A 12,420-nucleotide genomic window follows, 5' to 3' on the forward strand; every position below is an offset into this window, starting at 1 on the left:
ATTCTGTTTTTTGGGGGGACCATCGGGAGGAGCTAAGGAGGATGGAGGACTCCTGATCCGACTCCTGTCTAATGCCCCCGTGACTCTTCCCGCCTGACCCGGCCTGTCCAGAGGCCTAGAAAAGGAAAGTCTTTGCCCTAGGCTGCTGAGGGAGGCAGGGGCTGTAGCCTGGAGTCACTGACCTCCCCTTCTCGACCCTGCCCAGTCCCAGGCCTACCTTTTATGCCCCCCACGAGCTTCTCACACATGATGCTCTGGCGGTCTTGGTCCTGGAGCCTCTTTAAATTTCTCCTCCGGAGCTGGGCAACGATCCAGGCACTGAGCAGGCTCACTGAGAGGCAGAGGCAGTAGGATGCTCAGAGGAAGGAAGGGGTCTGGGGAGATCAGTGGCTTCTTTCCCAGGTTTCTTTCCTTGGCAAGAACTCCTGCTGTCCTCACCTCCTAGGTTACCCATTCAGTTGTCTCAAATTATGAAGTGCCCTGGGAGGGAGGTGCTCTGCATCCCATGGGAAGCTTTGTGGAGCATCTAAGGTGCCTGCCTACCCTTGCCTGCTTCTACTACTCCAGTCCCTTCCTAGCTAGAAATTGGTCCTTGTGCCAGAGACTGGACCCACTCCACCAGGCTGCTGGTTGATCCACACACTTAGTCAAAGACTAAGTCCCAAGCTGTTGCCCCAGCAGCTACATCCCAGCCCTGCTCCTCAGGCAGGCATTTGCTTCTGGCATTTTCCCACGCCCAGGCTCCTGCAAATTGCTGTGGACTGTGGGTTGCCCATGGCTCCTGAACCAATCTGGGCCCTGGGAGGGACCCCATAAGAATAGGAAGACAATTCCCCCTGGAGCTGACTTATGTGTAGCTTTAATACTTCTAACATCCCGCCTGCTCTGATGTTTTCATCTCGGAGGAACAGTACTCTGCATTGGTTGGTTGTCATAGATGCAGCTGACCCCACCCCCAGCTGACACCTCTCATCCAGCCCCACCCTGCCCATCACTTTTACCCAAGGGGAAGCAGCACAGAGTCCCAATGGTGACCCCGAAGCCAAATCCACTGCCTTCAAAATAGTCCCGCATGATGGGGGGAGCACAGGCTGGCAGGCCTTCAGTACTGAGCTGTCCTGGCTGTGGGCAGGGGTCTCCTGGGGAGACAGAAGAATGTACAGGCCTAGGGGTGCTGGGCCACAAGCCCTAGGACAGGATCACTGAGGAGATTAGGGTGGCAGAAAGAGTTCTGGAGAGCAGAGGAGAGGGGGCTTCTTACCCCAGCCATTGTACCAAGGATGTGGCGTCTGCTTACTTGGGTAACATGTGGAATAAAAAATGAACCTCAACCTGTCTCTCCCCCACAGGCACATAATACACACACACACACACATACACACACATAGAGCCCTTCCCTCATCACTGCAGTGGGATTAGGATATCCTTGGCCACCTGATGTGAAGAGCCAACTCATTGGGAAAGACCCTGATGCTGGGAAAAACTGAAGGCAAAAGGAGAAGGGGGTGGCAGAGGATGAGATGCCTGGATGGGATCACTGACTCAATGGACATGAATTTGAGCAAACTCCAGAAGATAATGAAGGACAGAGGAGCCTGGTGTGCTGCAGTCTCCATGGGGTTGCAAAGAGTCAGACACAACCTAGCAACTCAACAACAACAACAAAGGATAGCTTGGCCCCCACAATGCTATAACCATCCTGGCCAAATGTGAGCCTCCTCACCAGGTCTCTCTGCATCTCAGTACCATCCTCGCTTGGGTACCTGCTGGGGTTTTGCAGAAGGGACCCTACATGGCTGTATGTGGCCACCTGGGGCCCCAGAACTCAAGTCATCAGGGGCAGAATCAGGGACACTCCCCACATGGACTCTACTACCCAGCCACCCTGAACCAAGCCCCCAGCTGGGGAGGGCTGAGGCACCAGATCCCAAACCCCACCAAGCACCCCCGGCCACTCACCAGCATGCCAGAAGAAGACACTGGGCTGCAGGGCACCAGGGTCCACCTTAGTGACAGCTACTAGGACATCCCGTAGGGAAGTGTTTCTGATCTCCGCAATCTCTTTTTCAGAGAACAGCCTAGGAGTGGGAGAGGTGGGGAGCTGTTGAGATGGGTGAGAGAGACAGGCCCCTGGGCCCAGGAACCCAGATGAAGGAAATGACACAGAGCGTTGGGGAGGGAGTGGTGGGCCAGCTGGGAGTCAAGGGCCCATGGGGGCCATTCACAGGCAGAGGGACTGGGACCCAGGCCGAGGTACAGTCTGAGGCGGGAGCCAGGCAGGCCTTACCCATTCTTGGTGTTCTCAAACCAGTAGCGGTCACCATCCCGCAGTCGCACAAACTGATCAAGGACGATGGTGCTGAAGAGGGGTCCAGGGTCCCCGTGGCTCTCCAGGAGCCCCCCGGGGAGTAGCTCCAGCCGGGACAGGTCCTGGTTGTACAGGGCCGCCGTGGCCTCCAGCACCTGGAGCCAAGAAGGGAGAGGAGTGAGTGCAAAGATCGAGTACCTGCACTCCAGCCAAGAGCTGGCTCCCAGAGATCATCATAAAAAAGTGACAGTGACAGTAAGTCACTCATTATGCCCTGGGCACTGCTCTGAATGCTTTCTATAAGTTGACTCATTTATGAGAATTCTCTCACAGACTCAGCTGCTTATTTTATCAAGTTAAAACAAAACAGACAGGCAGTCCCCCTAGGTGACTTGTTCTTGAAAAGGTATGACAGTTGAAGGGTCAAAATCAGCACGAAAGTTGAATGGTTGAATTATGAGTCAGAAAAGGCTTCTAATCTTTACAGGTTAAAAAAAAGTTTTGAAAATCGAATCCCTGCATATCCATTGCCTTTTAGAGGCAGTATATGAACAGTGTCATCCACCTGACCTTTACTGTAGTTCTTTTCTCCACAATGTAAATAAGCACTGTGTGCTATGCTGTGCTTAGTCTCTCAGTCGGGTCTGACCCTTTGAGACCCCATGGACTATAGCCCGCCAGGCTTCTCTGTCCGTGGGATTCTCCAGGCAAGAATACTAGAGTGGGTTGCCATGCTCTCTTCCAGGGGGATCTTCCCAACCCAGGGATTGAACCCAGGTCTCCTGCATTGCAGACAGATTCTTTATCATCTGAGCCAACTGGACCAGCTTAATTCTAATGAGGCCCAACTGAAGTTAAGGATTTGCTGCCTTTGGCATAGCTGGTGATTCCTATCTACATGTTGATTTTATAAAGGTTTCAAGTCTCATGGACACATCATTCTTTATAACCTTTCAATTCTCTACTTTCCAATAATTTTATAAAATAGTGAGGGCAAAAGCAATAAAATAATTATTTACTGCTATTTTCCCCAGTGGCTCGGAGGTAAAGAATCCACTTTCAATGCAGGAGAGGCAGGAGATGAGGATTCAATCCCTGGGTCAGGAAGAGCCCCTGGAAGAGGTATGGAAACCCACTCCAGTATTCTTGTTGGGAAAACCTCACGGACAGAGGAGCCTGACTGGCTACGGGCCATGGGGTCGCAAAGAATCAGACATGACTGAAGTGACTGAGCACAATTGTAGAAGCAATGCTGTGCCCCAAAGGTAAGGCAGCCAGAACTGGTCTGCTGGCTGGCAGGCCATGCCATTTGCCCAGGTGATAGCTCAGAGTGTGACAGCTGACTCCCCAAAAGCAGCTTGAATATTGGCGTACGAAAGTACAATTTGTTCCTGAGTTAACGACCTGTTAAGCTCATTCAGGGAGTTGTTGGGAAGAGTAAATGAGATGAACCCTATTAAGTGCAACAGATGCTCTCTAAACATTTGCTGGATCTGCACAATCACAGAGTCAAAACCTGATCCTGCTGGTCTGGTAACTTCCATCCTGGTGTGTGATCCTGGGAAAAGCGACCTGGGTGACTCTGCCCCTCTCACCAGGCGCTTATCTCGGGGGCCTGTGTCTTGCTGTCTGTCTTCTGTGTCTCAACCCAGTGTGCCCTAGACCTCCCCCCGGGCCCACCCCCAGGGGCCCAACCCCTCCTCACAGTGCCATCAGTCGGGGAGAGGGCTGGGTTGATGTCCTGCCATCTGGTAACTGGAGGCAGGCCCAGGGTTGCCCTGGCCTTGGTGTAAGAGGGCAGGCCCAGATCCCGGCCCCGGAGCAGGCAATTGGCCAGGTGGTCTGTGCGGGAAAACTTCAGTGGCCCAGGCCAGAAATCTGGGGATGAGATACCAAAGAGTCTGAGGGAACTCATGGACCTCACGCCCAGGTTCCCACCAGCCCTGGGACCCCAGCCATACGCACACAGAGGGAGCTGTGGTCTGCAGGTCAGAAGCTCCATCAGCAACAAGAAAGTGCAGGTTCCCCACCCGGCATGCCTCCCTGCCCGGTTCTGGAGCTCCCACTGAACTTCTTCCCAGGGGCCAGGGCTGCATAGCCTGCAGGGACAGCCTCAGCCTCACCTCGCAAGTCCTCCACCACCACATGGTCCTCTCGCTCAGCGATCTGGGAGGCCATGCCCAGCAGTAGCGCATCCACATCTTCAGCTCTTTGTAGGTTGGGGTGCTTTAGGGGTGGGGAGAGGGGAGAGGTGGGGCTAAAGAGGCCAGAGGTTGGGCAGTCAGGCTCCCTCAACCCCACACTTTGGGTCCTAGGCCCATCCAGTCCTGCTATTTGCTCCCAAACTGGGGGGGTCATTCTTCCTCTACAGCTTGATCCCCTACCCAGGATGAACAATGTCCCCATCCATCCAGAGCACATGCTGCTAGGACACAGGTCTCCACAAGCACAAGGGACCTAAAACTTTACTTCTGTCTTAGGAAACTTGATGGTACAGTTGCCAAAGGCACTAGGTCTAGGTCTTGGCCCTTGCTCTATTAGCAACGAGTTGTGTGACAGGATCTCTCTGAATTCAGTGTCCTGCCCTTAATAAAAGAGCCTTATTAATAAAATAAAATAAGTAAAGTAATACAAAGGTATTAGCAGGACACTGATGTCTCTCTCAGCCCAGATCTGTGAATCTGCTTTCCTCTTCCCTCTTTCCTCTTACCTGCCCTCTATGAACACACTGCATGGAGTATCAACTACATGTTGCCTTAAATGAATGGTTAATGCTCCTTATCCCTAGTGGCCTGGACAGATGATTCCTGCTAATCTCTCAGAATTCCTCCCTCCACCTTGCCCTCCTCACATATACACATTCACATGCTGCCCAGGTGTGTCTAACTGGGAAGTTTCCTTGGGGGAAGGGATGGCTGGGGTACTCCAGTGCCTACAGGGAGAAGGAAAACCTAGGAAGAAGTGACATGTGTAGAGCCACGTCTGCACAGCCCCCACCCCGTGCCTCACACTGCCCTGAGGTGGGGGAGGAGGACTGACGTTTGTCGGTGCACAGCTATCTGGTCATCTCAGACATTGGTAGGGGAGAAGGTTGAGGTGCCCTGGGCTACCTCCACCCCAGCCCATCCCAGCTGGCTGCCTCAGTCTATTGCCCACCTTTACCACACACCCTCAGACACACACACACACACACACGTGCCCTCAATCCTGACCTCTCGGCTCCAGTAGCTGTTGCAGACCCGGAGAGCGCTGGGGACACTTGAGTTCCTATTGATGAACCCCTGGAAGTGGCAGCTGGCATTTCTGAAATGAAAGGAACAGATTAGTGGTGACTGAGGCTATGAAGTCCTAATGTCAGGCAGGCATCAGCTTTGGTCTCCAAAGCTAGAGCCAAGGACCCAGGTCATTGCTTCCTTAAGGCGGTGTGTGGTCAGGTCCTGAACAATCTGACTTTTGGATGGTCCCTCTCCCCACATTAGACCAAATTTGTAAAACTGTATCCCATATGTTGCCATGTTTCATTCTCTCTCGAGCTCTCTCAACAGACAAAGATATGTATATGGATATAGATACAGTTATAGATAAACTGTCAACTGAAAAAAAAATGCACAACATAAGAGTTGTGAGTTCCAGTTTTATTCAGGGAACTTACTGAGGACTATAGTCCAGGAAACAGTCTCTGAGTAGCTCTGAGAGGACTGCTCCAAAAAGGTTGGGAGAGAAGCTAGTGGATATATATGATTTTGGCTAAAAAATGGGTGCAAACATTCATCTCTGTAGAAGGTTACTGCTAGTCATGAGGATCAGTTATCTTGGTTAATGGTTTTTGTGTTTTTCTATGTGTGGGGAGATAAAAGAATCTGGGTTCATTCAAAAATTTTTTTCTGAGATATCTCTAGCTATCTAAGGAGTCTGTTTTTCCAAAGCACAGAGTGTCTTATACCCTTTTTTTGTCCCAGATTCTTTTTCAGGGTATACTGTTGGAAGATAGCTGCCGTGGTTAATTCCACAAGTGGTTCCTTGTGGAACTGGATGGTGGGCAACATTCTTTATATATATATATATTTATATTTATGTAGATAAATTAAAACATATAAAAAGGATTATTAATCATTTTTTTAATTACTTGTCTATGGATAACTCAAGTGCTACAATTTCTTAGCCATCATCAACCATATCCAGAAATTGTTCTAGAGTAAAAAAACCTAATCCATGAATTGTTTTAAATTATAATGCAGTTAGAAAAAAATAGACTGCCATGCTTTGTTTTATATACTTTTAACTTAATATGTATGTTTTTAAAGTTTCCCTCTCATTATTTTGGAGCCAACACTTTTCTTCAGCTCTCACACATTTTTATTGTAATGCCCTCCAAAGGCTTATAAGCTCCATGTTCTGTTCTTATAGCTAAAAATGCCCCCAGTGTCGTGTCAACACCTGAGGTGCAGACCTGGGGGCTTTGTGATTCACCCTCTGAACCTCAATTAACTGGTCTTTAATTGGGAGGATTAATATCTATACCAGTTGCAAAAAGGTGGACATTAAGGTGCTTAAAAACCACAGTGATGGGGACTTCCCTCGTGGTCCAGCGGCTAAGACTCTGTGCTCATAATGCAGGGGCCTGGGTTTGAGCCCCGGTGTGGAACTAGATCCCACCTGTGCAACTAAAATATCCTGTATGCTGCAATGAAGACTGAAGATCCCACCTGCTGCAACTAAGACCTGGCACGGCCAAATAAATAAATAAATATTAAACACACACACACAGTGATGTATTTTTTAAAACAATTGTTGTCCTTCTTTCCTTCCCTATTCACTGTTCCCTGGGGAATGGGCATACTTCAGATTGACAAGCCTGTTTTAAGGGCAGATTTTTCTCAGTATGCACCTCCACCCCTCCACACACCAACACCTGAGCCCCTCCCTCACCTCATGTAGACGCCAGGGGGCACCATGGTGGAGAAGAACTGCTCAGAGGCAGCCAGGAACTCCGGGGAGATGCTGGGGTCCAGGAAAGGGCGGTATCCTGGCCGGAGTGAAGAGGAGATAGGATTGGTAAGGTTTAGCCCTTAAATCACCCAACTTGTCCCCGCCCCCACCAAAAAAGTTCCAGCAAGCTCTCCCTTCCTCCCTCCCCACTCCCTCACCTGCATATTCCGGGGGCATTTTCCGCAGGAAGCTGGGCAGCCACTCATACATGGCGATGTTCTGAGGGTCAAGAGAGGGGAAAGGGGAAGCCAGCGCTGGAGTAGCCAGGCCACGAGGAATCTGAGCTCAAGGAAGGCTTAGGTGGGAGGCGAGGACCAGACAGGGGCAGTCACGGAAGAGACTCACAGACAGGAGAGGTGCGGAGGTTCCTGTTCCCCACAAGCAACCAGGGCAGGCGGGTGGGGAGCAGGCTGCGTGCGAAATAATAATCACTAGAAAACCTCATGCGTGAGTAGCGCTTTGCCTGCTTATCACCCTCAGGAGCTTTTCCTGGACTACAGCTCTCTGGGGAGGGGGGTAGTGGTTTCTGGCGAGGTGGTCCAGGACCGAGGGCTCTGGAGTCTCCCGGGGGCCAGGCCGTGGGGGACCCACCTGGTAGGTAGCGATGACCCTCTTGCGCGCGTGCTGGAACAGCTCCTCGTCCCCCCAGAGCGGGTGCTGGTGGGCCAGCCTCTGCGCCCACAGGTTGTGATAGCGGAACCAGAGCAGACCCAGCGCCTGCAGGAAGGGCTCGCGGTTCCCTCGCTCGGCCCCGAAGGCTGCACGCGCCGCGGGGACGCAGGGAGGAGATGAGCGCGGGCTGGACCGCGGGGCGCCCCTCGCCGTCCCCCGCCCGCGCCTCGCCAGGCCCCCGCCGCCTCACCGTACAGCCCCCGCGGCCCGCGGCGGCCCGTGGTGGGATCGGGCGGCGTCCACATGAGCAGCGGGGCCTGCGCGGCCCGCGGGAAGGCGGGGTCGGGCCCCGACGCCAGTTGCCCCCCGGAGAAACTCCGCAGCTCGTCGCTCCAGGAGTGCGAGGAGCCATAGATGGCGCTGCCGTCCAGCCAGCCGGTCACCTCGTTGGTCTGCGGGGACGGCGGGAGGTCTGGGGGTCGGTCGGCCAGGCGGGTCCGGGAGGGGTGAGGGCCCGCGAGTGTCGTGGGTGGAGGGGGGTGGGAACCTCTCCGCTGCTGCTTCGGGTCCCGCCAGCCCCTCCTCCCCGCCTGCCGCGCTCACCAGGTCCCGGGGGTTGCTGGGGCTCTGTCCGGTCTCGGGGTCCCAGCGACTCCTCTGGAAGGGCAGGACCACGTCCCCGCTCCGGTCGCGGTCGAACACGGGGTCTCCGGGCGGGATGTGGATGTTGAGGAACTCTGCTGGGCAGCCAGACTTTTCCACGCTCACCAGGTCCGACAGCACGTGGTAGCCTGCCAGCAATCCGGGAGGGGGTGGTAGGGCCAGCAGAGGGCCCCTGAGCCCTGTATCTAGACCCCTAGCCCCATCCCCTCAAGCTTTAAAACACTCAGAAGCCATTACTGGCAAGTCTAAGCCTTGACCTCCCCACCCCTTACCAACCCTTTGTCCAAACTGTTTTTATTGTCAAGTTTGGGCTTCTCCTTGGTAACTGGGAGGTGCCCATGAGTGTGTCTAGGCAGCAGGGCTGGCAGCACTGGCTGCGACATGCAGTTGGGAGCAGCCTGCCCAGAGGGCCTACTGGCTTCAGTGGGTTGCTGCACACTGGAAAGCAAGTATAGGCACCAGGGATGGCCAACAGGAGCTGAGCATTCCTGCTCAGAGCCAACAACCCCCAGTCAGTGGGGTCAGGCCCACCTAGCACCCCCATTTTTCCAGTCCATCCTCAGCCTTTGTACCAGAATCAGTACCCTGCCCTGAAGCTGTCCTAGGAGCCACAGGGGCAGAGTGAGAACAGAGTCCCACCATGAGCCCTTTCAGGATTACGTCCATGGTCCTCTCTTCCCACTCCCATCAACAGCTTAAGGTGGGGCAGATTTATGCCTCTCACTTCTCCCCCTCGGAGAAGGCAATGGCACCCCACTCCAGTACTCTTGCCTGGAAAATCCCATGGATGGAAGAGCCTGGTAGGCTGCAGTCCGTGGGATCACTAGGAGTCCGACACAACTGAGCGACTTCACTTTCACTTTTCACTTTCATGTGTTGGAGAAGGAAATGGCAACCCACTGCAGTGTTCTTGCCTGGAGAATCCCAGGGACCGGGGAGCCTGGTGGGCTGCTGTCTATGGGGTCGCACAGAGTCGGACACGACTGAAGCGACTTAGCAGCAGCAGCAGCAGCTTCTCCCCCTGCTCCCACGTCTACCCCACCACCCCACTGACTCCTCTTCCATCTCTCACATCCCTCTCTCAGACCCTCCATCACTTCTCTCTGTCACTCCCTGATGACATAGAGGTGTCAGACACAGAGGGGTCCAGCTGACCCCGCAGACCTCCCTTCCCCAGAGTTTGAGTCTCTCACCGAAGAAGACCCCCAGCACTGTGCGGTTTCGCAGCGAGGCCAGTCCTGCGGGGCCCCTCATGGCAGCGTTGCTCAGGGCCCGGGGGTTGGGCAGGTGAGGCTCTCCCAGGGGCTGGTACACGCCATCTGCATAGCTGGCTGGGACCAGACGCTGCAGCCGAGAGCCTAGTGGAAGAGAGGGAGGCACTAGGATGATTTCTCAGGGGGGCTCCCGGGCCGCTCTCCCAGGCTCCTCTCCAAACCACAGACTCTAAAACCTTAGGTATGAAGGAGCTTTTCCGGGTACCAGCCAGCCCCTGCCCCTTAGTGGTGGCTGCTATCCTGACCCTGCGGCTCTGGTCTCCACTCGGCTCTCGCCTACCTTTGCTGCCCCATCTGTGCTCCATGAGGTTGTTGTACCAACCGTCAAATCGCTGCACCTCCCATGAAATGGAGCTCTGAGATCCTGTGTGAGAACAGAGGGAAGGGTCAGCTGAGCAAATCAGTGCACGAGAGGACAGGCTGGGTATGGGTCCAGGGGGCCTGGCACTTGGAGCAGCAGAAGGTGGACACCCGGCACAGTGCAGGAGGAAGGGTGCAGAGGGAGATCACCCAGGGCAAAGTGATGTCCAAATTCAAGCCCAATCTTTGAGCTGCTCAGTGGGAAAATACGGCAGGGAGCACTAAAGTTGTGTAACTGGTGTCTGCTGATAAATGGCCTCAGAGAGGAAGAGGAGGGTGGAGGAGAGCAGTGGTGAAGGGGTAAGGGAGGCAGAAATCTTCTACTGCCTTCACAGCTAAGCTTCCTGGGGACAGAAAGTATTCCCAGCCCTAAAACATCACACAGTGCAAGAGTCAGCCACGCTTCCACCCAGGGAAGGATGTCATTCTGTGACTCACCCATGCGCAGGGGCAGAATGGACAGGGGCTTGGCCCTGTCCGATTGAGCAGAGCTCAGAGCAAGGGTGTGAGCCATGGGGCTGTGGTTTTGGGGCCTGTTGCTACTCAAGTCTTCATCCCAGTTTCTTGGGTGGGAACAGGGACTGACTGGTCATGTGGATAACCTTGCTGCCTCCTCTTCTGGGGCATTATGTTCCCCACATAATTCCTCCTACTGATGCTATTTGATTCTCCAAAAACTAGGATTTAGGAGGAAGTACTCAGCTGTTGAGGGAAGAACTCAGGCAGTGGGGGCAGAAAGAAGAGTGTAGATGTGGAGCAAGGATGCTTCTGGTCAGTAGATCAGATGACCAGCCAGATTTCTTTCCTTAGACTAGGAGGTTACAGGGCTTAGGCTCCCTCTCTGCTCACCTCAGAGAACAGACCAAAGAAAAGGACTCTCATCAGGCAGAGAGAGACCCATTCCTCTAGTTGTCGTTCCACTCAGACCAAGGACAGGATCTCAGAGCTACCTTCCTGCCCCATGACCGCAGAGCTTGCGCATCAGCACACTTATACACATAATCTTACCAGGGGATCTGAGAAAGAAGATGACTCAGGCCATGATGTTTAAGCACATAATTCAGTTAAGGATCCAGGACTTGGGGCAGGAATTAGGGTGGCCACACACCTGTGATTTCTAAAATATGATGAGCCAATGGCAGAACAAGGAGGCTACCTCTTGGGTAGGGCACGGGGGAGAATGCCTCTGGGAATAAGAGGCAAGAGCTGGGGGAAACAAATGGAAAATGCAAGGTCCAGGGAAGGAGAGGACTGGGAGGAATGGGACTGTGAGCAGCTTTGGCAAGGGAGAAGCTGCAGGGGCTGTCTCACCATCCTATGGCCTCCAGCCAAGATCCATTATCCACAGACTTTCTCTGCTTTCTCTTCTTGCATCTCCTACCCCTGATGATCAGGGACTTGCTCTTCTACACCTAATTTGTGGCACCTTAAGGCCACTTCTGCAGAGACCCAGACTATAGAGAATGGCCTCAGATTCTAGTAAAACTGTCCAAAGCTGAAGTAACAAGATGAAACTCTTATGGAACTTACTGGGGTGGTGTCTTTTTTTTTTTTTTTTTTGGCTGCACACCAAAACTTGCAGGATCTCAGTTTCCTGACCAGGGACTGAACCCAGGCCATGGCAGTGAAAGCCAGGAATCCTAACCATTAGACCACCAGGGAACTCTCAGATCTTATTGGATTTTGTTTCTATCATATTGTTTTAAGACACTGGTGACTTCGCTTCAGCTTTGGGTCCAATCCAAATCCAAGATTCTTTTTTGTTTTGTGCATCTAATCAGTCGTTTCCTCTATGAGGTGACTTTATGAAGAAGAAGAGAAGATAGAGGAGAGAGAAAGGGCCCCCAGATTGTAAGGAATACAATAGGAAGTACTGACACAGCAGTTGAAGGCTCTCTAGTTCTGTGTGTTTGAGGAAATTTTTCATTCCATTACCTTTTATCTAATCAAGAGGCTTGAAATGAGCACTCACCATGTGCAGGGTGCTGTGTTAGCTAGGGACTAGGGATACAAAGGTGAAAGTGACACAACTCCTGTCCTTGGAGGATCCTGGAGAATCCTGGATTCCTCTGCTCCTAGACATGCTTCTCTAGTCTGTACTCACCCATTGGCATCCATGGTCCAACCAGGAGTGTCCATGTCAGAGCAAAGCGGAAGCTCATGATGAAAATGTTAATAGGACTCAGGTGTTAGAACACCCTAAAACAGAGACCC

At 53.0% G+C, this 12,420-nt stretch overlaps 1 protein-coding gene across 1 annotated transcript in view; it reads right to left on the minus strand.

The window, feature by feature from the left end:
- DUOX1 (dual oxidase 1) overlaps positions 1–12,420 on the minus strand; it is a 34,241-nt gene that overhangs the window by 18,947 nt on the left and 2,874 nt on the right. The window contains exons 2-16 of the mRNA XM_081517215.1: positions 12,311–12,419; positions 10,127–10,210; positions 9,766–9,930; positions 8,513–8,700; positions 8,160–8,361; positions 7,889–8,055; positions 7,456–7,516; positions 7,238–7,334; positions 5,521–5,611; positions 4,432–4,534; positions 4,014–4,186; positions 2,288–2,463; positions 1,960–2,078; positions 1,002–1,139; positions 218–331 (exon numbers count right to left, since the gene is read on the minus strand). Of these exons, the coding sequence (XP_081373341.1) occupies positions 218–331; positions 1,002–1,139; positions 1,960–2,078; positions 2,288–2,463; positions 4,014–4,186; positions 4,432–4,534; positions 5,521–5,611; positions 7,238–7,334; positions 7,456–7,516; positions 7,889–8,055; positions 8,160–8,361; positions 8,513–8,700; positions 9,766–9,930; positions 10,127–10,210; positions 12,311–12,368 (1,936 nt within the window). The 5' untranslated portion in view covers positions 12,369–12,419. The remainder of the gene's footprint in view (positions 1–217; positions 332–1,001; positions 1,140–1,959; positions 2,079–2,287; positions 2,464–4,013; positions 4,187–4,431; positions 4,535–5,520; positions 5,612–7,237; positions 7,335–7,455; positions 7,517–7,888; positions 8,056–8,159; positions 8,362–8,512; positions 8,701–9,765; positions 9,931–10,126; positions 10,211–12,310; position 12,420) is intronic.

The sequence above is a fragment of the Giraffa tippelskirchi genome, chromosome 7 (assembly GCF_054371585.1).
Source record: "Giraffa tippelskirchi isolate mGirTip1 chromosome 7, T2T-mGirTip1v1.2.pri, whole genome shotgun sequence".
NCBI classification, from domain to species: Eukaryota; Metazoa; Chordata; class Mammalia; order Artiodactyla; family Giraffidae; genus Giraffa; species Giraffa tippelskirchi.